Here is a 25,080-nt window from a genome sequence, read left to right on the forward strand (position 1 = left end):
ATAGCCAGAATCTGGAAACAACCGAGATGCACCTTGACCAAAGATTGGATGTAGAAAATGTGGTAAATATACACAATGCAGTACTACTCAGCAGAGAAAAACAAGGACATCTTGAAATTTGCAGGCAAAAGTTTGAACTAGAAAATATCATCCTGAGTTAGATAATCCAGACCTAGAAAGGCAAACATGGTATGCACTCACTCATAAATAGATACTAGATGTAAAGCAAAAGATAATCAGAATACAACCAGAGAAGCTAGGATACAAGGAGCACCATAAAGAGGGATGCATGGATTGCTTTGAGAAGGGGATCAGTTCTCCTGTGGTTTTTCCTGTTTGGAAAGAAGTGTCTGGCTTGCCTCTGGATACAGAGTAGCCTTTTCTTGACCCCTGCTGTTGGAGGGGTACATAAGCCCATGTTGGTACAAATAAAGAGAGCTGCTTCCATGACGAACTGAAACTGGGTGTCTAGAGTGGTGTTTAACCTTGGCGTCTCTCGCTAGATTTCGTGCTCCAGCTGCAAGGTTCACAGCATATTAGGTTCCTAGATCAAGTTCCTAATTTCTTTAAAGGTGTCTATTATTATGGGTGTTTCTCTCTCTTTGAGCAAGAGACATGGGGACAAGGTGGGCTGTAGGAGTACATGTAACACATTGCTTTCTTCTTTGTAGGATTCTTCTTCAGCCCTGTCAGCCCTGTACAGTTCTCTGGTGAACTCAGGGAGGAACATGACACTCCAGTGTGCTTACAGGAGAGATATGACAGAATCATTCTGACCTAGGAAGACGAGGCATTCTGCAGGCCACTGGACTCACAGCACTTAAATCTACTGGGCAGGTATAGGCTCTTTTCAATATGGATTCTATTACAACCAGTTGCAGTGGAAAGTTTAGATGTTATGGCTACCACAATAGTCCCTATATGTGGTCTAAGCCCAGTGAGGCCCTGGAAATACACATCTCAGGTATGTTTGTGTTACAGCTCTGAAGGGAAAGGTATCCTGTCCATTGCAAGCCAGGCTATACCTATAAGTGTTATAGCTCTGAAGGGAAAGGTATCCTGGCCATTGGAAGCCAGGCTAAAACCTGTAAGTGTTATAGCTCTGAAGGGAAAGGTATCCTGGCCATTGGAAGTGCTACAGCTCTGAAGAGAAAGTTATCCTGGCTCTCAGAAGCCAGACAATACCTATAGCTCTGAAGGGAAAGGGATCCTGGTTGTCAGAAGCCAGGCAAATCCTACAGCTCTGTTCTGGTGAGTGATGTTTTCCCACAGGAATGTAGTAGTTCTGCTCCTCTTTAAGAGAACCAACACTTCTCTGCTCCACTCTGCTAAGGGAATTTCTGCACAGAAATGTTGCAGTTCTGCTCCTGCTCTGGTGAAAGTTGTTACTTCCCTGGACCCTCATCTCCCAGGAAAGAAGGCTGTCACTCAAACCTCATTGAAGAAGTTTATTGTGAGGGAGGAATCCAAGAACAACTGCCTCTGCAAAGGTAGAAAAAGGCAGCTTCAACCTGAACAGGTACAGGACTTATATAGTTTTTATCAGGGTGGCATTTTTCCAGGGTGAAGATTTTCAGGGTGGGAATTTGCTGGATTTCAATCCCTGAGTGTGAACAAGCTCAGAGAGTGGTTGGATTTTCTGCTTAGGATTTGGTTGGTTTTCCTGCTCAGGGTCTGGCTAGTTTATGTGCTGAATTGGTCAGGAGCAGAGTGTGTTTCCCATATCATCTCAGGTATGCAAGCCTGAGCATTGATTTGATCATATATATATATATATATATATTTGGTTTTTCGAGACAGGGTTTCTCTGTGTAGATTTGCGCCTTTCCTGGAACTCACTTGGTAGCCCAGGCTGGCCTCGAACTCACAAAGATCCGCCTGCCTCTGCCTCCCGAGTGCTGGGATTAAAGGCGTGCGCCACCACTGCCCGGCGATTTGATCATATTTTGAGACCCATGGGCTAAGCTCCCTGGGGTGTCCGAAGCAGGAGGTAGCTGAAGGAAACCCCTGGCACTTAAGCTAATGTTTTAGAATGTTAAATACCTATAGGTCATGATGGGAATGAGAGGTACATGTCAGGAACATGCTATCTTCCTTGAAAGGTCATCCAGGAAGTCCTCTTTACTGATTCAGCACGATCCCATCCTTGTTCAAGGGTATTCCATAACCATCAGTGTATCTGACACTAGCTTCAATGGATTTGCTCTGTGCAAGAAAGGAAAGGCAATACTTTCCTCTACTGGCATACTGTCCTCTTGCTGCTAGCTGGTCATTCTGGAGGACTTTCCTCCTAAGCCCCATGAGTGCCTCCCATGAGAGCAAGTAGAGATGACATGATACACACAGCCTTCTTTCTGGGTGATCACCCAAGTGACCTCCTATATACCCTTATCACAATTGATGAGTCCAGCCATTCCAGTCAGAAACCACAGCCAAATAGGATGCAGTGTGGATATTCAGGACGTGACAGCCAATGTGAGGGCTGCTGTCTTAAGGTTTCTATTGCTGTGAGGAGACACCATGACCACAACTCTCCTAAGAGAATATTTAATTGAGGGGGCTCACTTACAAGTTTAGAGGTTCAGTCAAGTTTTATCACTGTGGGGAGCATGGCGGTATGAAGGCAGGTGAGGTACTCAATGACTAGGTGAGAGTCATACATCTTGTAGCTAACAGGAAGTGACTGAGACACTGAGCAGGAAACCCAACATAAGAAACTTCTAAAACTGCCCCCACAGTGACACACTTTCTCCAACAAGGACCTACACACTCCAGCAAAGCCACACATCCTAATAGTGTCTCTCCTAATGAAATAATGGTTACCAATTATGTTCAGTACCACATTCCACTCCTTGACTCCCAAAAACAATATCATAATACAAAGTGTATTGAGTCCAACTTCTAAAGTTCCCATAGTCTATCACAGTCTATGATAGATATTTAGGTTTAGAAGTCCAAGTTCCAAGTCTCTTCTGAGATGCATGCAATCTCTTAACTATAATCACCTATAAAAATGAAGATCAAGAAGCACATAACATACCTTCAATATATAATGGCACAGGATATATATTAGTACTCTAAAGTGCAGAGAAGAGAGGATAGCAAGGAAATGCAGGGGAAAAAACCATGTGGGCAAATTACAAACTCTGCATCTCCATGTCTGAAGTCAAAACATTCTTCAGATCTCCACTTCTTTCAGTTTTGTTGACTGCAATACACATCTTTCTCTTGGGCTGATTTCTCTCCCTATTATCTGCTCCCCTCAGCGGGTATGCCATGACTCTGACATCTCTACCATCCTGGGTTCTTCAGGGCAATCCAGGCTTCAACTTCACAGCATCACACAATGGCCTGTCTACTAGACCTCCATCCAGTGAAGCCCCGACACATGACTGGTCTTAGTGGCTTTTTAGGCTCAGAGACAAATTCCACAACCCCTTTCTTTTGTCTTCAACTCTGAAGTCAGAACCACATGGCCAAAGCTTCCAAGTTCTGCCACTTACAGGTTCTAGAACATGGCCCCCTCATTCAATTACCGTGTTTTTTATTTTTGTTTTCTTTTTAAAAAAATTTCTATTAAGAAAAGTATTTCCATTCACTTTAGTCATCAATCGTAGATCCCCCTCTTCCCTCCTCCTACCTACAGTAATAATCTGAACCCAGAAAATGTGTCAATCATTTTAGTAAGTTGTACGTCAGAGTCCAGTGTACCCCTAAGAAGGACCTGAGCTCATTAATATATTGCCATTCAGTGGGTCAACATTAGCACATTTCTTTGCCAACATCAGTGTTGCAGTAGTATATACGTCCTAGTTTTTGATGGTTGGAGGAAAGCTAGTGTGAGTGTTATAGGCATTTTGGTGATAGGTCATCTCTCTCTCTCTCTCTCTCTCTCTCTCTCTCTCTCTCTCTCTCTCTCTCTGTGTGTGTGTGTGTGTGTGTGTGTGTGTGTGTGTGTGTGTGTGTGTGTATCAGATGCATCTTGTGTCCTCTATTTAATTTGCCTTGAGGGAAAAATGCGTGTCTGTGGGAGAGATTACCTGTGTTCATTCTGAACATCACAAGGGCTTCTGTGATCCTGCAGGAAGGAGATCCCTTAGTAAGGAGTCTGCATAGATGAGGTAAGGCCTGGAGTAGAATGACTGAAGATGGATTGCAGGGTTAAAGGAGTAGATGAAGGGGAAAAGGGGCCTGGAGTGCTGCTGCATGTGGAAGGATCAAGAGGACATACAGATGACTTGAGTCTTCACTGCACTTGAGCTGTGCTGATATCCAGGGCACAGTGGTAGAAACAGTTCATGTTGGTTTGAGGTTGGTATCAGAAAGGGAAGGAAAAGATAGAGAAACTTAGGGAGGCTCTTCACTCCTGAGGTTGACTGGAGTATATAACATGACCATCACAGATATTGACATAGAAATTTTAGAAAGAGTTGAGAGTGCTGGGTGACTCACTAGGGAAGCTGACTTCCCTCTTTGCCTGGGCTTGTGGTTTGTAACTGATAATTTTTTTATTCTTCTGACTTCTTCATTTCTGTCACAGGAAGTCCTTCCTACTTCCTTCTTTTCTTCCAAACCTCCTCACTGGGATTTTTCCTTCTGTTCATTTGTCTCTGGACCATAGTTCCTGAAATGGCAGTTCTCAATTCCATGAGCAATAATGCTCAGGGGAGCATATTTTCTGGCTGCTGTGTAATGTGCAGGAATATCATTTGCAGACTTTAAAACTGAAGCTGGTAATAATATGCCTCTGCCCTTCTTTGGGCCACAATGAGGGCAATGACTTCTCTTTCAGGTTAGTGTGAGAATCAACTAATTCTGTAACATGGAGGGGATCATTTATGAATTCTTATTTCTGAGAATATGAATTGGGGTGAGAGAGTTCATTGGTTAATTTTTGTCATCTTGAAGTAGACTAAAGTCACTTGGGAAATAGGGAACCTCAATGAGGAAGTTCTTTGACGTGATAAGACTTTTGTCATGGCTGTAGAGCATTTTCTTGATTAATGATTCTAAGATACATCAGAATCTAATGCTACACCTCTCATAGGATACATGGGGCAAAGTTTGGGACTCCTGACATGGCACTTTCATTCCCTGATGCCAGCATGTAGTTTTCTGACTTACGTATAGGAGGAGGGTCTGTAATTTCATAGATACTGGGCATCTTTGCAGGATCCATCCAACTCTTTCTCTTTTCATTCACTTTGGTGTTGCCAATTCCTCCTCCCACAGCTTCATGCAGAAGTGTCTGAAGTGTAACTAAGTATTGATAATGGTTGAAGTTAGGACAACCATTTGTCTCCCAAGGCAGGGGCAATAGTTGTGCTCATGCTTCTATCAGCAACTTCTTCATTTCATCATGTTTTATGCATCCTTTAGGGTTTATTTGCCTATTTACATAGTTTATCTGGCCTTGATTTAACTTTCTTACATTGTACCTATCCAGAAAACTGTCCATTTCTTTCAGATTTTCCAATTTTGTAGAGTACAGGTTTTTGAAGTATGACCTGATGATTATCTGGATTTCTACATTGTCTGTATTTATGTCTCCCTTTTCATTTCTGATGTTGTTGATTTGGATGAACAGACATTAAAAGTCTCCCAACCAAAAATGTCCAGGACCAGATGGTTTCAGTGCAGAATTCTACCATAATTTAAAGAAGAGCTAATTCCAATACTCTTCAAATTGTTCCACACAATAGAAACAGAAGGGACATTACCAAATTATTTTTATGAGGCTACATTTACCCTGATACACAAACCACACAATGATGCAACACAGAAAGAGAATTACAGACTAATCTCTCTCATGAACATTGATGCAAAAATACTCAAAAAATATTGGCAAACAGAATCAATGAACACATTGAAAAATTATCCACCATAATCAAGTTGGCTTCAAACCAGGTATGCAAGGATGGTTCAACAAACAAAAATGTGTCAATGTAATACACCATATAACCAAACTGAAATACAGAAAACACACGATTATCTCATTAGATGCTGAAAAAGCCTTTGACAAAAATTCCAACACCTTTAACGATAAAAGTCCTAGAGAGATCAGGAATACAAGCTACATACCTAAGCATAATAAAGGCAATTTACAACAAGGCAACAGCCAGCATCAAATTAAAAGGAGAGAAATTCAAAGGGATTCCATTAAAATCAGGAACAAGACAAGGTTGCCCACTCACTCCATATTTATTCACTATAGTACTTGAAGTTCTAGCTAGAGCAATAAGACAATAAATGGAGATCAATGGGATAGAAAATGGAAAGGAAGATGTCAAACTTTCGCTATTAGTAGACAATATGTTTGTGTACATAAGTGACCCCAAAAATTTTACCAGGAAACTCTTACAGCTGATAAACAACTTCAGTAATGTGGCAGGATACAAGATTAACTAAAAAAATCAGTAGCCCTCCTATATACAAATGATAAATGGGCTGAGGAAGCAATCAGAGAAACATCACCCTTTATAATAGCCACAAATAATATAAAATACCTTGGAGTAACTCTAAGTAAGCAAGTGAAGGACCTGTATGACAAGAACTTTAATTTACTGAAGAAAGAAATTAAAAAAAAATATCAGAAGATGGAAAGATATCCCATGCTCATGGATAGGCATGATTAACATAGTAAAAATGGCAATCTTACCAAAACAATCTACAGATTCAATGCATTCCCCATCAAAATCCCAACACAAATCTTCACAGACCTGGAGAGAACAATACTCAACTTCATATGGAAAAGGAAAAATCCCAGGATAGCTAAAAGAATTTTGTACAACACAACAACCTCTGGAGGCATCACGATCCTTGACTTCAAGCTCTACTCTAGAGATACAGTAATAAAACAACTTGGTACTGGCATAAAACCCGTCATATGGACCAATGGAATGGAATTGAAGACTCTGACATTAATCTGCACACCTAGGAACACCTAATTTTTGACAAGGATGCCAAAACTATACAATAGAAAAAAGAAAGTATCTTCAACAAATGGTGATGGCATCACTGGATGTTAACATGTAGAAGACTGCAAATAAATCCACATCTGTCCCCATGCACAAAACTTAAGTCCAAGTGGATCAAAGACTTCAACATGAATTCCTATGAGCTAGCATTGTGTACAGAGTGGAAAGGACTTAGCACATATAGGATGGGTGGTGTCATGTGGCATCCCAGCTCCCTTTAGCCCTTTCATTGACCTCCATGTAGTAAATATCTGTGAACTCATTTCTAGTGTTCATTCAAGACATTATAAATCAGGATCAGTAAATGTTTCCTCCTAACAGGTGCCTACTGAAGTCAGATGAATGTATGATAGGTCCAGTTAATGTTTTTCATTAGGACAGAATAAGGTGATATACTGATGGTGTGGACAAGTGTAGTCTCCTCAGGACAGCTCAGCTGCTAGTTGTGGTGGCACATCACTTTAAATACAGCACTTTAGAAGCAGGGGAAGGTGAATATTTGTGAGTTTAAGACCAACTAGGTCTACATAGTGAATTCCAGGACAGCCAGGACTCTGTAGAGAGACCTTGATTCAAAACAACAACAACAATACAAAAACAAAACAAAAGGATCTTATCATGTAGAGGGACAAATTGAGTACAGCCTACCCAAATATCTGGACTTTCAGGTCTGGAAAATGAAATATGTAACCTAAGACCTGCTCTATGGTCAGCATCAGTGACGTGTAAATCAAGAAAAGAAACTAGATGAAACAAATTATAGGCTGAAACCTCCCATGAACACAGCTGCAAAATATGCAAAAATTATTATTTCTCACCATGTAAAGACAATCATAAAGGGCTCATAATCTGTGAGATCATGTTTATGAGATTTTGCTAAGTATTCTATGATGCTAACACTGTGATAAACATTTACTAAATGTGTATTCTTCAGAACATATCCTGTTTTTAGCCATGAGAATGTAGTATAAAATGAAAAGAACACCTCACAAAAAAGTAGAATTTACCCAGTCATGGAATCCCATTCAATGTTCAAAACCATATGATATTGATGATAGTAACAAGGTTACAATTAAAAACATACATAATGGGGACAGCTTTTGAAGAAGAGTTAGCATTTGTCAATATCCCACAGCCATTCATCATGTACACTTAGAAAAAATTAGGAACAAAGAACTTCCAGAGTCAGAATTATTTTCTGTGCCAAAACACCAAAGTTATCATCATACTGAATGGCGAGAAAGCAGATATTTTGCATTAAATCCTGAAGAAGGTAAGAGAATCTTCTCTCTTCATACATTTCCAGCATTGTACTTGAGACTTGAGGTAAAAAGAAGAGAGAGAAAAATAAACACCTCTATCATTGTTTGAATGATAACACACAATTTTCTATGTAGAACTTATGAATCATTTTATGATAATTCATCCTAGCAAGGAGTTTCTGAGATGGTTCATCAGCATGCTAATTTCTTTTGCATATATAAAAATAGGCAGTGGGGAATGTTATGACAAACACATAAATTTCATGCAAATTTCTCAACATCACATCTGTGATGTTACATTGCTGTTGTGAAGGTGTCTTTGATGGGGTTATATAGAGTGGTCAGCAAATGCCACAAATCAAGAAATTGTGTTAGGAAAACACCTTTTTTCTGTTGTGTCTACACTACCTTGATAATCCTTATTCTACCAGTGTGGTATTATTTGTTTTATATTTAAAAAGAAACTCCATGAAGAGTAGGTTTTGAAGACTGAAAGGATGGGGGATCACAGAGATGGTTTTTGGGGGCATCATAGACAGAATAAGTTGAATTCTTGGCTCTGATTTTACTCATCATTTTGGTATTGAGGCACCTTCCTTGTTTTTGTCAAATAGACAGTGCCTCCTGTCATGGAGAATGTGGCAATGTATAAAAATGGAAAATGACACATGAGAGGGAGGGAAAGAAAAAAAATGTACAGAAATGAGGACACAAGCCAGTCTGAAGGGACAGCATAAACCCTCACTTTATAGATTCAGAAGTGTTGGTTCAGTCAGCAAATGCCCACAGCAGGCGGAGGGACATGAATTGACTGAGGAATGATCTCACCACAACACTCACATCTTCCTCTTCATCCAAATCACATTTGGATCCTGTACAATTCTCTGACATAAGAAATGGATTTTCTTACAGAAAGCTTGAATCATCAGATTTAATTCTCAGAATCCGGAACCTTGACAGATTTACTTCTTTCTCATCTGATTACTTCTCAGCTGCATGGTGGATCTGTCTCTGGCTGCCCCAACCCTCAAAGACCAGAATCCCAATGACTATGAGGATCATGACAGCCATCCCCATCCTGATGAGATTCTCCACTGTGTGATCCTGGTTCTCTGAGGCTGTGGTTGTGGACAAAGAAGTTACAGGGGTTAGGAACAGTCAAAATTTCCTCAAGATAACTAAATGCCCCCAAGATTACTAAATGTTCCCAATATAACTAAATATCTAACCAGAGATCACGCCTTCCCTGGTTGGAGCTTGGTCCCTCTTTTTTCAGTGGTATGATTTTGAATTCTCTTTATTCAAATGTCTTGAGTTTGGGCATATTCTAGGATGAGCTGAGAGTCTCAAATGATACCAAGAACAAAAGAAGAAGAAGAGGATGTGTGCATGCTTAGGAGACCTGAGTGTTTCACTTTGTCATTTACTGTAAAATACTCTTCATTCTCATTCTATAAGCTCAGGAAGATCTGGGATGATTCTTTCCCTGGGCAGAGCTGGTTTCTCCCCTATTCTTACTAGTTTTTTTAGCACCATTGTTCAAATACCAGTGAAAATATCAATTCAGAGTAGAGTAAATTATTAAAACATTATTGGCCTCGATCCTAAGTCACTGCACTGAGCAGCCTCAGATCATTCTGAGTGTGGTGTCTCTATGTCTGTGAACTCAGCAGAGGTTGTGTGGACTCACATCCTCAGTCTGGGATGATTTCCTAAAGGGGTGTTTTTGCTGAATGTTTGTTCCATTTTCACACTCAGACAACTCTATCTCTCCCGTGTTCTGAGCATTCCCCTGATCTCTTCTGAGTATCCAGGAACCACATAGGGTTTCTTGAGGAGAAATTACCATATAGAATCAGAGGTGAGATACAGTTTCTGCCAATGTTGAGTACCTGACTAATGTTGCTAAACTTTCCCAGATATTTTTTGCCACATCAGACCAAGAAATTTCTCTATGTCCAGTTCAGGTAAGATCACATCCTACTGATGCAGATTGTCCTACATCTCTTTTCTCTCACATGCCATGTGAGAAATGCAGGATCAAGGTGTGGGGCAGAGTCATGCAGATTATTCTGCTGTCCTGGCTCTCAAACGAAGGTGTGAAGTGACTATCTGTGTGTATTTGTGTGTGCATAGGTGTGTGTGTGTGTGTGTGTGTGTGTGTGTGTGTGTGGTGTGTGTGTGTGTGTGTGTGTGTGTGTGTGTGTGTGTACCATGAAAGGCAGTAGATATTAAGCCATTGGGTTTTCACCTAATGGTTTCCCCAATAGCTTGGATAGCTCACACTAACCATAGATCCCAAGACTGACATATCTAACCATTATTTTAGTCATCTTTACACATAATAGTTATTGATTAAACAGACAGGGTATAGTGTGGTTCATGTCTCCAATCAGTTTAGGAGACTTACCGGTCAGTGGTGGATCATACCTGGATGTCCTATCCCTAAACCTCATCTTGTTCAGATGAGCACACCAAGGATAAACAAAAGACATTCTTATCTGTCACCTCACAAAAGAAGCCTGAACCCATACATTCTCAGTTCCTCTATTTCACCCTGAACAGAAAGGTTGCAGACTTCATAATCAATCATCATGATGAATTGTATCTTGTATGGTTCAACTATGCATGTGGGTCTTCTTTGAAGAGAAGGAGAGTACAGCAGGATTTGTAATTACGACCACAAGGCTTCTTCATCCCCTGGAGACAAAGTGGGCTATGGGTACACTGAGTGAAAGAGTCTGGGAAGACTGATACGTGGAGGGATGTGCAGAGGTTTTCACTGGGAACAAGCTTTTGCTTAGTGTCTTAAATCTGTCCAAGGCCTCCCAAAGGTGTTCTTTCAGTCTAATTTAAACCTTCTGGATTCCACTAGCAAGAACAAGAGTGAGCATTCCTAGAAATATCCACGTTGGCCTCCAGTATCATGATGGTGAATATCCAACTGAATGACACCCTGAAGCAGTTATAACCCAATACAACCAATGTTTTTTTTTGAGGCAGGGTTTATCTGTGTAGGTGCCTCTCCTGGGTCTTGCTCTGTAGACCTGGCTGACCTCAGACTCACAGAGATCTGCCCGCCTCTGCTACCGAACTGCTGAGATTAATGGTGAGTGCCACCAACGCCTGGCCAAACTAATAATTATCGTAGAGGGAGATTGTTGAGAAACCCCTTCAGCTCAGAATGATTGGAATACTTCACCTAGGACCAAGAGCTGTCCACAAGGGCAATGACACATGACAATAGATAAATTGATGAGTTGAAATGTCCATAGCACCTGTAGATGCCTCTGAGAGTGGAGGTCACAGAACTCACAGAGAATACTAGATCCATGCCCCATGATGTAGACAGAGGAAACCTGAATTCTGTGCCATGGCCCTGTGCCTCACCCTTTCACATGTCCCTGCCATTGTGAGACTGATCTGCCACAGAATCAAGTTCTGGATCATTTTTCTGTCAGAAGTCACAGCCAAGGTCACAACTGAAAGAAACTTAAAGGTGTGGGCCTTCCTCTCCATTTTTTATGACAATAATCACCAGCCCAGAAACAGAAGGATTTGTCCAAGTCAGCATTTTCAGATACAGCTGTATGAAGTCCATAATTAGCTGTTGTCCATCAGGATCCCACATGACAACAGAGTCTTTACATAGCCTTCTGGTGCCTGACTCCATAGAGCTGAGGAGTGTGTTCTCAAGACCTTAGTGGCAGGATGGGGAGGTGAGTGTCTGGGTTTCCTGTTCTCCAGCTCACCCAGCTGTCCAGTCCTCCACGCTGAGCCTAAACATCTCTCTCTTGATGCCACCTGCTGTAGCCCAAACTAAACACTGGGCTTCTTGGGTCTCTGTTGGGAATCTGTTTGCCTCCAACACTCACAAGCTGAAGTGACAGAGACATGAGGACTTTTCTGGGTTAAGAGCTGTGAGGCAGCCTGGGGATGGAGCATACTCCCTGCACTGAGGTGCCTGATACTCACCAGCTGTTGGCATAGGTCTTGAGGGTGGTGGGCTTGAGGCTCTAATGGATCCTAGGAAAAAGAAAAGTAGGAGGGTGAGGATTAGATGTTAACCAGGGACCTGCCTCTGCAAGTCCTTCTACATCTGCCCCATAAACTCCCTAAAATTCTCATGCTGTCTACCCTAAATAGACTGTAGCAGGGGATGGAGTGGACATTACTAGAAAGATCACTGCTGGCATCCACTTCCCTGTCAGGGAAAATACCTTCTGACTAACCTTCCTATTGTCCCCTTAATCCCACCCAAGTCAAGGGCTCTCCTAGGGTTTGGATTGTAAGTCACTCTGAGAGTTCAGGGTCACCTCACCTGAGACCATGAGCTCCACAGGGTCACTGCCATATGACAAGAGATAGGGAGATGAGTCTTGAGATCCATAGCACCTGTAGGTGCCCGAGAGGGCAGAGGTCACAGCACTCATGGAGAATTCTGCCTGGAAGTCCCAAGCTTCAGATTTTGATTTTAGTTGCTGGGGTTGTTGGGCTGCTCCCTCCTTGGACAGAATGAAAGTGTCCACTTTGTATGGTGACTGACACAGCAGAGTCACGTTGTCTCCAGAGTGTACTGTGGAGTTAGGCTTCACTGAGAGGGAAGGACTGAAGGGACGCTGTCCTAAAGAGAAGAGGGATGGTGAGAGGCTACCTTCAATGTTCTGAGTTGACACCTCACCTGGGTCTGCCCTGAGCACCTGCTACTCTGTTTCTTTTCTCTGACTTAGCCCATCTCCTGTTCTCCTGCCTCTACATCTCTTCCCAAATAAGATTCCTGTCCCTCATCCCAGCCATCACCTCCTTAACTCCCCCATAAGAACCCATGCACAGGTTAGGTATCTGAGGGAATCTATTTAGTTTCTCACCTGTGATCAGGATGTCCAGGGGGTCACTGGAGGCTGACCACTCAGAGGAGAGGTTGTGTGCACCATAGCATCTGTATTGGCCTCCAGTAGAGCTGCTCACAGGGCCCAGTGTGAAGTTGGCCAAGGAGAGGCCACTCTGGGTCCACTGGCCCCCATTCTGGGTGAAGTCAGCTCCCCCTAACTTGTACAGGGCAAATCTGTCATAGTTGATGTCAGAGCAACACTGCAGGGTGAGGCTCTTCCCAGGGTCCAGGATCTGGCCTTGGTGAGTCAGTAAGGACGGCTTCTTGGACAGAACTAGAGGGAAGGTGACAGGCTAGTGATTGAGGAGCTGATTTTTACCAAATACTTACCCACTCTCATCCTGTGCTACACAGGTCACTTGTTCTCCCCAGGAGTGGGGCTCGGGCTCAGCCACCAGGCTGTTCCTCACCCACTCTCTACCTGCAACTACCCAGTGGGACAGGATTGGTCATTGGTGGAGCTTGCTCACCTGTTATGTGTATTTCCAGGGGTTCACTGGGTACTGACCACATATGTGGAGTTTGGTTGTAGTAACCATAACATCTGAATGTCCCTCCATGGTCTGATGTTACATGATCTATAGAGAACAAGGCTTGGTACTGTATAATACTGTATATAAACTGTGAGTTCAGAGAGCTGAGGAACTTCTGATCTTCCTTGGTGAGAACGAGTTCATCATATCCCTCCTGTGAGACACACTGTAGGGTCATGTTCTCTCCTAAAGTCACCACAGGGCTGGGCAGGGCTGTCAGTCTGGGTTTTTTGTGGTAGATTCCTAAGAGAGAAGGAGGCAGACTGTTACATTGGCTCACACAGCCCCAGTGTTCTCAAGTCTAGACTGTGGGAGGGGAACAATCCTGAGAGCAGAGCCTGGGGCTGAGACCCTGACTGTCCCCTCACCTGTCACCACCAGTTCCAGGGTGTCACTGCGCTCTGACCAGCCAGCTGAGCTGTAACAGTAACAGCGATATTGTCCCCCATGTTGCTTTGTCACAAAAGGGATGGAGAACTTGGCCTTGTTCTCAGGCTTCTCTGGGGTCTGTGTGCCCCAGGGTTTTTGGCTTCCTTCTTTATGCAGAACATATATTTCTGCATCCAGGCTCCCTTCACAACAGATGGTCATGGGACTTCCTGAGGTGACCACAGAGCCTGTCTCAGCCTTGATGATGGGTTTGTGGAGGGTCCCTGCAAGGAAGTAGGAGAGAAGGAGTTGGGTATGTTTGCCATTGGCATGGAGAGAATCTCACTTTTGTTTGGCACTTTTGTTTTCTCTTAATTTATTCTTCTGTCATACAATACATCCCGACAGCAGCCTTCTCACCTCCTCTCTAACCCAGATCCACTGCTTTTCTGTTTCTTTAGAAGAGAAGAGGCCCGCAGTGATATTAACCAAACATGGCATAACAGCATGCAATAAAACTAGGTACACACCCTCATATTAAGGCTGCACCTGTCAATCCAATAGGAAGAAAAGTATCCCACATGCAGGGAAAGAGTCAGAGATTTCCCCATCCCATTGCTTTGAATCTAATAAAAAACCCCAAGCTAGCCAGGTGGTGGTGGTGCACGCCTTGAATCCCCGAACTCAGGAGAGAGATGCAGGGAGATCTCTGGGCGTTCAAGGTCAGCCTGGTCTACAGAGTGAATTTCAGCACAGACAGACCTACACAGTGAAACTCTATAAAACAAAACAAAATATAACCCAGGGTAAACCACCACAGCATGTGTTCAGAGGGTCTAGGGCAGACCCATGTAGACTCCATGGCTGCTCCTTCAACTCTGTGAGCCCTCATGATCCCTGCTTAGTTGATTCTGTGGGCCATGTTCTCCTGGTGTCCTTAACCTTTGTGATTCCTACAACACTTCCTCCCTCTCTTCTGTGGATTTCCTCAAGCTCTTGTGGATGGTACATGAGCTGATTTGGAGTAAGAGAAGACCCCATAAAGATTCATCTGTCTCGTTCCACCTGTGCTTTGCTGTTATTGTCTGCCTTGCATTCTGTATCTTGTGTTCCACTCTTTCTGCCATGCTCTGTGTCAATGGCCTAAGGAGCCCTGACTGCTCACACATATCACACACCACACACCACTCACCAAGGCCTCTCTGAGCATCTGTATCATTTCAGATCATTCTAGACAAAGGCTGAAGTTCCTCACCTGAGAACAGGAGCTCCAGGGGGTCACTAGGCTCTGACCACAGCAGTGGGCTTCTCCCGTAATTGCTGTAGCATTGGAATGTCCACCTTTGGCTGGAGGTCACAGGGCCGACAGAGTACAGGGCCTGGTAGTACTGAATAGAGTAGTTATACTTTGAATCCAGCATTTGGGAGATATTCCGTGTTCCTTTCCCAGTCAGAATGAACCTGTGGTATCGTTGTTTTGAGACACACTGGAGGGTTACATGTCCTCCCTCAGACACCACAGGACTGGGCAGGGCTGACAGGCTGGGTTTGCTGTGTACTCCTAGGAGAGAAGAAGAAATCAGTTAAATCTATCAGACCTCCTTATCCTGCTTGGCTCTAGGTGGGGTTATCCCTGTGAACAGACCCAGTTCTTGACAGTCAAGGCTAAGGCTGGGGAGCCTGTGTGTCCTCTCACCTGTCACCACCAGCTCCAGGGAGTCACTGAACTCTGACCATCCATCATGAGTCTGATATCGACATTGATATCGCCCCGCTTGATTGGGGTCTATTTTTGGGATTGAGAATTCTGCCTTCTTCTTAGGCTTCTGTGGAATCTCTGTGCTCTGTAGATACTGGGATCTCTCTTTATAGAGTATGTACTCTTTGGCTCCTGTGGTCCCCTCACAGAAGAAGGTCACTGTAGTCTGCTTGTAGACCACAGAGTCTGGCTGAACTGTGAGGATAGGCTTAGCTAGGGCGCCTACAAGAAAAAGAGCAGGCAGAACTCAGGACAGCCATCATCCAATTGTGGTCCCCAACCCCAGCCCTCCAGCCATCCCCAGAGGCAGCATACAGGTATTGTTCTCCATCCTCACTGCCCAGGCATGACTCCAGGATATATCAGAAGTGAAGGTCAGAACATCTGCAGACACTCACCTGCCAGCACAAGGTTCCTGAGGCCCAGAGTCAGTCCTGGAAGACAGTTCCCTGTAAGAGGTTTGGCCCTGAAGCTTGAACAGGTCCTCCCCTCTGCAGAACCTCCTGAGACCCTAGGGTTTCCTGATGGGCCAGTGCCTAGGCTTTGGAGCAGCATCAACCCTAGACCACAGTATCCCCTCCCCCTCTGCACATCTCACCCAGACAGAGCAGGGCTGTGAAAGTGAACGTCATGGCATCTCCTCCAGGAGGCTGCAACTGTGCTCATGGGCACATGAGACTGTCTGGATGGACAGGAGAAACAGGATGTGGTCTCTGGAGGCTGGGCACTCCCTATGACATGGTTGTACTTCAGCAGTCCCACAGGAAGGGGAAGTGCCCTCCTCAGGCCCCAGGCTCTGACTTCCCCAAGGCTGTGGCTAGGTCAGGCAGTAGACTCTGCAATCAATTCTTTGATGGATGACATTTCCATAACCCCATAACTTTCTGTCTCCTTTTGTCCTAATCTTTGTCAGGGCCAGATGGTATCAGACATGTATGACTATTACACATAAGAAATATAAATTTAGTCAGGTGGTGGTGGCACACGCCTTTAATCCCAGAACTTGGGAGGCAGAGCCAAGTGGATCTCTCTGAGTTCGAGCCCAGCCTGGTCTACAGAGCAAGATCTAGGACAGGCACCAAAACTACACAAGAAATTCTATCCTGATTAAAATATATATATATAAATTTGCATATGAGTTTGCTTTATTCATTTTCACTTTTTATTTGAAATATCTACACATATTCAGAATGTTTGAAGGTTTGTGTGAAGGCTCTCATTGTATACTTCTTTATGGAGTAAAATATAATCCTCATCCTTATAGTCTCAAATGCTTGGTATAAATGTGTACCACTATTTCTGGTTGTTTGTTCTTTTTTGATATGTGTACTTTCAATTACAACTTTAAATTACACTTCTTTTTAATTTACACTTATTTCTTTAAAGCACATTTACTTTTTTCTTTATGTGTGTGCATTCACATGTGCCCCAGCACACACAGGAAGGTCAGAGGACAAGTACATAAGGCGGTTTTCTCATTACACAGTACGGATCAGAGTCAGGGTTGAAGGTTGGCAGCAGCACTTACACACTGATCTGTGTCACTAGGTCCAATCTTAGCATCATCACTTCTTTGTCCTTCTGCTTCAGTTAAAAACATCACCAGATCTCAGGCGTCCTAAGCCAAACAAGTACCTGTTTTATTTGACTTTCTGGGGGCACAGGCTGTCGATGTGGCCACCCTTCTTCTAGAGGCGTTTGACCGCACAAGGGTGCAGGTGTGGGCAGCACTTGGGCAGCTGTGCATGGCCTTGTCACAGCAGTACTTCTGCAGAAACAGGTAAAGGGATGGCTCTCTGATGCCATCACAAAGGGGCAGCACCCAGTGCAGAGTTGGACTCTTTCTGGACTTTGCCATTGTCTAGGGTGCAGCCATGCTCTATCTGCTGGCAGCAAATACCAGTTGCTGCTGGTCAGGTGGGTTGCTTCCCTTGTTTTGGATCATGGCCTTGCCATTCTCCATGGAGTGACTGGGCTCAACCTCGATGGTGGTGATCTTCCCTTCCAGGGCTTTGCCAATGATCTGCCTGTTGGTGTTTGTTTGGCCACATATTTGAAGAGAAATAGAGCTCTGTAAAAATATTTTATTTCCTTTTACTTTTGGTGCTAGACATTGATGGCAGGACCTCCAGTGTTCTCCTACTTCTGAGCCATACTCCACCCCTGAGCCACATCTACCTATTCTGAAATTTTCAATTTCTGATCTTAAAATTTTTCATCTGCTGTCTTTTTCTTATCCTTATGGGTTTAATTATTTTTTTTGTTGATATGAGACAGGACCTCTCTGTGGAATCCTGGCTGTCCTAGAGCTAGTTATGTAGACCAGATGAGTGGGAAATCACAGAAATCCTCCTGCCTCTGCTTCCCAAGTGTTTAGATGAAAGGTGTGGACCACCAAACCTGGGCATAAGTTTAATTTTTTGACCTATTTTAAAATTATTTGTCGTGAAAACATTACATTACAATACACTTCGTTTCTGTATTGCATTAGTAATCCATATTGGGTTTTAGTTTTTAATTTTCTGAAAATATCATATCTGTATGTAGTGTGTTTTGATGGAATTCATCTTCCCACATCTTCCTTTTTCCCTCACCTTCACTTACTTACTTACTTACTCACTTACCTTATTTTCTTTTTGATTCCTTCTGTGACCTGCTAGTTGTTAAAAATCCATTGTCTTTCCTTACACACCTAACTTTCTATTTTCTTCCTCTCATGTTCCTCAATTTGTGCTTCCTATATTCTAGAGCATATTACCAGGGTCCACACCATTAAGGAAAACTGACTCTCCTTCTCCCAGTAGATATCAGATGCCAATAGCTCTTCATCTTTGGGTGAGACTTTGTGTCCAACTCCCATCCCCATACTGGATTTGTTCTTCATTGAGCTTACATTGTGCTTGTGGACTTGTAGATATCATCACAACCAAGGTGAGCTCAGATGTTTTTTGCAGTGCCCAGAAAACAATTTATTTTTCAGCCCCCCCTTCAGTAATGATCCCATGCTAGGAATGTGTCACATGGGGAAAATTCTCTAACCTAGCATTACTTCAAAGGATGTGTCCAGAGCACACACATGTCCTGTTTCTCACATGGAGAATGATATAGAAGTCACTGAGTATTTCCCTCTTTTATTGCTGAGCTCAAAGGACATCCTTAATTTCCTCTTTGTATCAATGTCAATATGAATAATTACCATCTTGTAAATCTGCCAATGTATGTCCTTTACTAAATCAGAAAAAGGCTCAGTTGGTGGAATACTTGTGTGACATTCTTAGATGTCTGGGTTTGATCCCCAGTACTGTATAAATATGATGCTATGGCTCATGTCTTTTGACTTCATCATTCAGGAGTTAGAGCTAAGAGTATCAGGAGTTTAAGGAAACTCAATGCAATGAGTTTGGGGTCAGCCTGGGCTATATCAGGCCCTATCACATAAAAGGGAAAAAGTCCCTTAGAGTATGTGGTGAACATGATCAGATACATTTCATGGGTGTAATTATTTTCAAAGAAATAATGGAAATGTATTTACTATAAAGCGCCCACACTGGGGATATGTCCCAAGTATTTCATTACATCCATTTCTAAGGGATATTCCTATCCTAGCACCTGCATCTTTTGCACCCCTGTGAGTTGTCATATCCAGTGTGTCTCATGGATACAGTGTCTCTTTCCTATTGATTTTATGGGCAGCTGCATTTCCTGACCTGAGAACAAGAGATGGGGCATGCCATTTGAACCAGTCAGGGTTTCCCTGAGTGCTGTGAGCTCATTCACACAAACCTCCCCACAGGCATCTCTGTCAGTGAGGAGACATGCTGCCCTCTCCTGGTTGTGTAGCAGGAGTTCCTGCAGAGCCTTGCAGCTGGCCTGTATTCTGTAGCACTGGGCTTTGCTCTGCCATTTGTGATTGTTATCTTTTGTGTTGGATAACCTCTGTTTGAAGTATGTAAATCTTATGTGAGTTCTTCATGAAAGGTTCAAAACTGTACATGACTTGGCAGTAGTAGGTATCAGAAAACTGAGACATCCTGGGCCTGAGAATTGCTTTGGCATTCGTCTTCTCTGGGAAACTTCAGATAAGAAATTTTGGTATGGGGAAATTGACTTGCTAAGGTGTAAATTGTATAATAATAAAAAGCCTCAAGTGAAGCAAAATTCAGTTCACCAGAAGATGGTTCCCATGCCCTGGCAAAATCCAAAATTCATACTGGTGTGACCTTGTTTCTTCCATGGACCTGCAAGAAACTGAACATCCACACTTGTCTTGGTGAGATGAGCTCCAGGTGGTGAACTTGCCTCAGATGACTGACAGCCACACATGGCATCTCATCCGTCCTCTCTGACACAGATGGTTAGATGTAGAGTTCCAGCAGAGGCATCTTGTTTGCTGGTGGATATGAACTCCCCAGGATGTAGGGTCATGAATCTTCTCCAACCTTGATCCATGGCCTCCATCCACAGCACTCAACATGGACCACAACCACTGATACATAGATAGATAGACTCTGCTGGATGAGTGATGTAAACCTTTGTGTTCATCAGAGTTTGCCCAGCAGAGGACTGCTCCTGTTGCTTTTCACAAACAGCTCATGGTGGAATGTAGGGAAGTCTCTATCTTGATTCCACCTCAGTATTGGGCAGAATTTGAATGGTTGGATCTTGAGTGCAGGCTCTGTGTTTGTTTGACTCTATACAGTCACACTGTATCTAGTGTTTTGCTCTATGGTTGTGTGTTTGTTTGTATTGTTTGTAGTATTAAGGCAACTAACTCTGCATAGTTAAAGGGGAGGTTTATTTTGTACAGTAACTTACAAGTAAAGGTATAGGTTACAGGATTTGGGAAAGGTGTAGCTCAGTCCAGAGGTGTTCTCAAGAAAATTCCACTCGGTGTACGTCCAACATCCAGGATTCAGGAACCAAGAGAGCCAGCACATCTGAATCTCAGGTCTTACAGACTCCTGTCTCAGCCCGGCCTTGTAGGCATGACAATTACAGAAGCCTCAATGTGGGTAGTACTTCCAGGTCAAAGCTGGAACACCTACCCACTACAGTTTTGGGCAGTGAGTTATTTCCTATCCTTTCCAAGCATGTTTAGATCTATATTATTGACTTTTGATAAAATTATTTTTCAGTTCAAGGGAACACATTTTCCATTATTTATTTCATTAATGAAGCACACACACCCACACCCTGTCACACAGGCATGCACACACATGAGTCTGAAGTTTTACATTTTTTAACCCAACGTTGAATTCTGGAGTATGCTCATGTTGATCATGTCTATCCTTACATCCACTTGACAGGATGTGTTTCCTCCTTATATTTAGTTCAGGATTTTTTGTCTATCCCTAGACAGGAATAAATTTTCCACCCAGCTTCATGATGGAAAGAGCAGGCTCCTGTCTTCTCCTAAGGACACCATCAGGCCTGGCTGCACCGACAGAGAAGGCTGTATAGAGAGCTGTGTGGGAGAGAAGAAGGGTGCTCAAATAGCTTCCTACATTTCCTCAGCTGAAATCTCACCATGCCAGCCTCTGAGGACTTGTGTTTCTCTGTCTCTTATCAATTGTCCACTCCCATCACTGTGCTCTTCAACTTTCTCCCTCCAGGAATCCATCCTTACTATGCTCATCACCTTCTGGAATCCTCCAGCGGCTCCTGTGTCAAGTGTAGACTTCTGACTATTCCTGCTGGACTCACTTTCTATGATAGAATGTCCAGCAGCTCACCGGGGGCAGAGAGAACAATACAGCTGTGTGCATTATATTGTTTTTTCATCCCCCAGCTTCTCATGGAGCCCAGTAGAAGTCACACTGAGAGAACCCAGTCTCAGCTTTTGTCCAGAGAACTCGGGGTTGTCAGTGTCTCCATCTCTGGACATCAGAGAGACAGCAGACTCTCAACCTCTCCAATAGTCTAGTGATGAATTCCTGGAGCCCTTCTGATGCAGTTACCATAGGGTCACCGTAGGCAAGAAATGTCCACTGTGGAGGAAGGGTGAGTTCTTTTTAAAATGTTTTTTTAAATTTTATTTTACAATACTATTCAGTTCTACATAACAGCCACAGATTCCCTTGTTCTCCCCCTTCCTGCCGCCCTCCACTTCCCCCCAGCCCATCTCCCCATTCCCACCACCTCCAGATCAAGGCGATCTGTTTGGGGGACATCTAGGCAATGGTACCAGGTCCTGGGCTCGTTGCATGAGTTAGCTGTTTAAAATATGTTTTGAATGGAAATAGAATTACATCACTTTCCCTCTCCATCCATCCCTACCCTCTAGCCCTTCCCAGGCACCCTTCCTTCAAAGTCTCACATGCCTCCTACTCTCATGTTTATAACTTCTTTTAATATCCTTATTATTATTATTATTATAATTTTATTTGTGTTCATATGTGTGCACAAATATACAAATACAATCTTATGAATCAGTCTGTTTTTGTTGTTTGTGTGTATCATTTCAGATACACACAATTTCAGACACCCTCATCAAGAAAGCCTGTCTTTACAGTAAATGGAGGCTCTCATAGAAAATCACAACTGGATACAAGAGGTGAGACCCATGAATTGTGGGGAGTACAGCCACATAAGATAATTCTACATCATAACTCCTGCATCCAGGTTCCAGGGAACGTGACAGAAGAGAGTTCAGAAAGATTGTAAGAGTCAGAATACCAGGAATTCTTCAGCAAAACAGATTCTTTCTTTCTTTCTTTCTTTCTTTCTTTCTTTCTTTCTTTCTTTCTTTCTTTCTTTCTTTCTTTCTTTCTTTCTTTCTTTCTCACTCTCTTTCTCTTTCTTCTCTATCACATTCTTTCTCTCCTCACTGTATGTCTCTGTAGGCCTCTCTAAGCCTCTGTTTCTCTCTCTCTCTCTCTCTTTCTCTCTCTCTCTCTCTCTCTCTTAGATGCAGTTTGTGTCCTCAACTGAATTTTCCATGTGGAAAAAATAGGTTTGCTGGGGATAGATTTGCTCTCCTGATTATGCTTATCAAAAGGATTCTGTGATACTGGAGGAAGAAGAGCCTTTGGGATATTATCAGCATCGCGGAAGGTAGGGACCATAGCAGAAGGATAAAGTATATAGTGTAAAGGATGAAGTGGGTACAGAGGCCCAGAGTGCTACAGATGGTGGAAGAATCAAGAGTATAGACAGATGTCTTGAGTCTTCATTGCACTTGGGCTGTGCTGATGTCCCAGGGTCATTATCACAACAGCTCAGATTGTGACTGTTTGTGGTTATTATCAGAATGAGAATGGAAGGATGGTGAACCTGAATAAGGCTCTTCACTCTTGAGATTGATTGCATCATTAACCATGGTCATCACAGATAGTGACAGAGCAGGTTTACAAAGACTTATGCAAGCCCTAGATGACTCTGGGGAAGCTGACTTCCCTCCTTGCCTGGGCTTGTGATTTCTAACTGGCAATTTCCTTACCCTTCTGACTTCCTCATTTTTGTCACAGGAAGCCCTGCCTGCTCCCTTTTCTTCTTTTACACTTCCTGACTCTGTTTCTTTTCCCTCTGTTACTTTTATATCTGGCCCACAGTTCCTCATAATCACACTGCAGATAATGTCTCAATGACCTCAGCACTAATGCTCAGGGAATCAAATAATCTGGCTGCTCTGTAACGTACAACAATATAATTTGCTGACTTTCGAACTGAAGATGGTATTAATCTATATCCACCCCTCTTTGAGTACAGTGAGGCAATGCTCTGTCTTTCAGGGTTAGTGTGAGAATCAACTAGTTCAGTGGCATGGGAGGATTCATATATAGATTCTTATTTCTGAGCATATGAATCAGGATGGGAGAGTGCAATGGTTAGTTCATTCATCTTGAGATAGACTAAAGTCACCTGTGAAATAGGGAACCTCACCAATATGTGCTTTGATCAGATTACACTTTAGTCCTGACTGTGGGGCACTTTCTTGATTAATGAGTCTAAGAGATGCAGAAGCTAATTGTACCTTCTCAGAGGACAATACATGGAAGCAAAGTTTGAGACTCCTGACATGATCACTTGTATCTGATGCCAGAATGTATATTGCTGACTTAGGTATAGGAGGAGGGTCTATAATTTCACAGATACTGGGCATCTTTGCTGGATCCAACCAGCCCTTTCTCTTCTGGCTCACTTTGGTGTTGCTCATTCCTTCCCTGACAGCTTCATGTAGAAGTGTCTGGAGTATTAGGGAGTATTGATAGTGGTTGAAGATAGGACAACCATTTCTTCCCTGAGGCAGAGACAATAGATTCTGCTCATGCTTCCATTAGCAACCTGTTACTCTCATGACCTTGCATAACTTCCTGTAAACTAGTGTTGTGTACAGAGTAGAAAGGACCTTAGAGCGTCTAGGCTGGGTGGTGTCATGTAGCATGCCAGTTCCTAGTACATCTCCCATTGACCTCGAATGTAATAACTATCAGAGTATCAATTTCTACATTTATTTTAGGCATCATGTTTCTGGACCAGGACATATCTCCTCCCTCCATGGGCTTCCAAGATTCAGATGAAAATCTGACCGGTCCAGGTAACATTTTCCATGAGGACAGAGTGAGGTGGTATGTTGATGGGGTGGACAAGTATAGTCTCCTAGGGCCTGCTAGTTCTGGTAATTCATTCTTTTAAACTCAGACTTCTAAGGCAGAGGAAGGTGGATATCTGTAAGATTAAGAACAACCAGGTCTTCATAGTGAGTTCCAGGACAGCTAGGGCTCTGCAGAGTGACCTTTTCTTGAAAAAAAAAACCAATAACAGAACAAAACCTAAACAAAAGGATCTGCTTATGCAGAGAGAGAGAGAGAGAGAGAGAGAGAGAGAGAGAGAGAGAGAGAGAGAGAAATTGAGTACAGGCTACCTAATTAATTGGACATTCAGGTCAGAGAATGGAATTTGTAAGCTAAATCCATGCTGTAAAGAGAGTATCACCTATGTGCAAATCAAGAAAAAGAAATTAGAAGAAACAAATTATAGGCTAAAACCTCCCATGAACACAGATGCAAAATCTACAAAAATATCATTCCTGCAACCTGTAGAGACAGTTGTGAAGAGCAAGTAATCTGTGGCATCGTATTCATGAGACTTTGTTAAGTATTCTATAATGTTAACAATGTGAAAAACATTTACTAATTGTGAGTTCTTTAGATGATATCCTGCTGTTAGTCATGAGTATGTGTTATAAAATTAAAAGAACACCTCCTGAAAAAGTAGAATTTAATCCATTCATGTAAATCTCATCCAACATTGTAAAGCATATGGTATTAATGATAATAACAGGATTAAA

General features: G+C 42.9%; 1 protein-coding gene across 3 annotated transcripts; it reads right to left on the reverse strand.

The window, feature by feature from the left end:
- Positions 1-5,712: 5,712 nt before the first annotated feature.
- On the reverse strand, positions 5,713-16,466 carry LOC102924948 (paired immunoglobulin-like receptor B). 3 transcript variants are annotated; one of them, XM_076568472.1, is made up of 10 exons: positions 16,390-16,466; positions 16,190-16,225; positions 15,729-16,013; positions 15,288-15,593; positions 14,032-14,316; positions 13,601-13,906; positions 13,108-13,404; positions 12,561-12,863; positions 12,215-12,265; positions 5,713-9,357 (listed from the first exon to the last, which is right to left on the reverse strand). In XM_076568472.1, exons 1-10 carry the CDS (start codon positions 16,421-16,423, stop codon positions 9,221-9,223), a joined length of 2,040 nt encoding a protein of 679 aa, XP_076424587.1. In that variant the 5' UTR covers positions 16,424-16,466; the 3' UTR covers positions 5,713-9,220. The 3 variants fall into 3 exon arrangements, with proteins under 3 accessions (XP_076424587.1, XP_076424592.1, XP_076424581.1); XM_076568477.1 differs by lacking the exon at positions 12,215-12,265; XM_076568466.1 differs by lacking the exon at positions 16,390-16,466 and having other exon boundaries at positions 16,190-16,383.
- Between the last annotated feature and the right edge of the window lie 8,614 nt (positions 16,467-25,080).

Source organism: Peromyscus maniculatus, chromosome 1 (assembly GCF_049852395.1).
Source record: "Peromyscus maniculatus bairdii isolate BWxNUB_F1_BW_parent chromosome 1, HU_Pman_BW_mat_3.1, whole genome shotgun sequence".
Lineage (NCBI taxonomy): Eukaryota > Metazoa > Chordata > Mammalia > Rodentia > Cricetidae > Peromyscus > Peromyscus maniculatus.

Excerpts from the sequence above, each read along its gene's own strand:
- LOC102924948 (XM_076568466.1), bottom strand. The coding sequence starts at position 16,346 with ATGCTGCTCCAAAGCCTAGGCACTGGCCCATCAGGAAACCCTAGGGTC. Across the intron at positions 16,014-16,189 it reads CAGGAACCTTGTGCTGGCAG|GCGCCCTAGCTAAGCCTATC; the intron begins GTGAGTGTCTGC and ends TTTTTCTTGTAG. Across the intron at positions 12,266-12,560 it reads TGTGGAGCTCATGGTCTCAG|GATCCATTAGAGCCTCAAGC; the intron begins GTGAGGTGACCC and ends TCTTTTTCCTAG.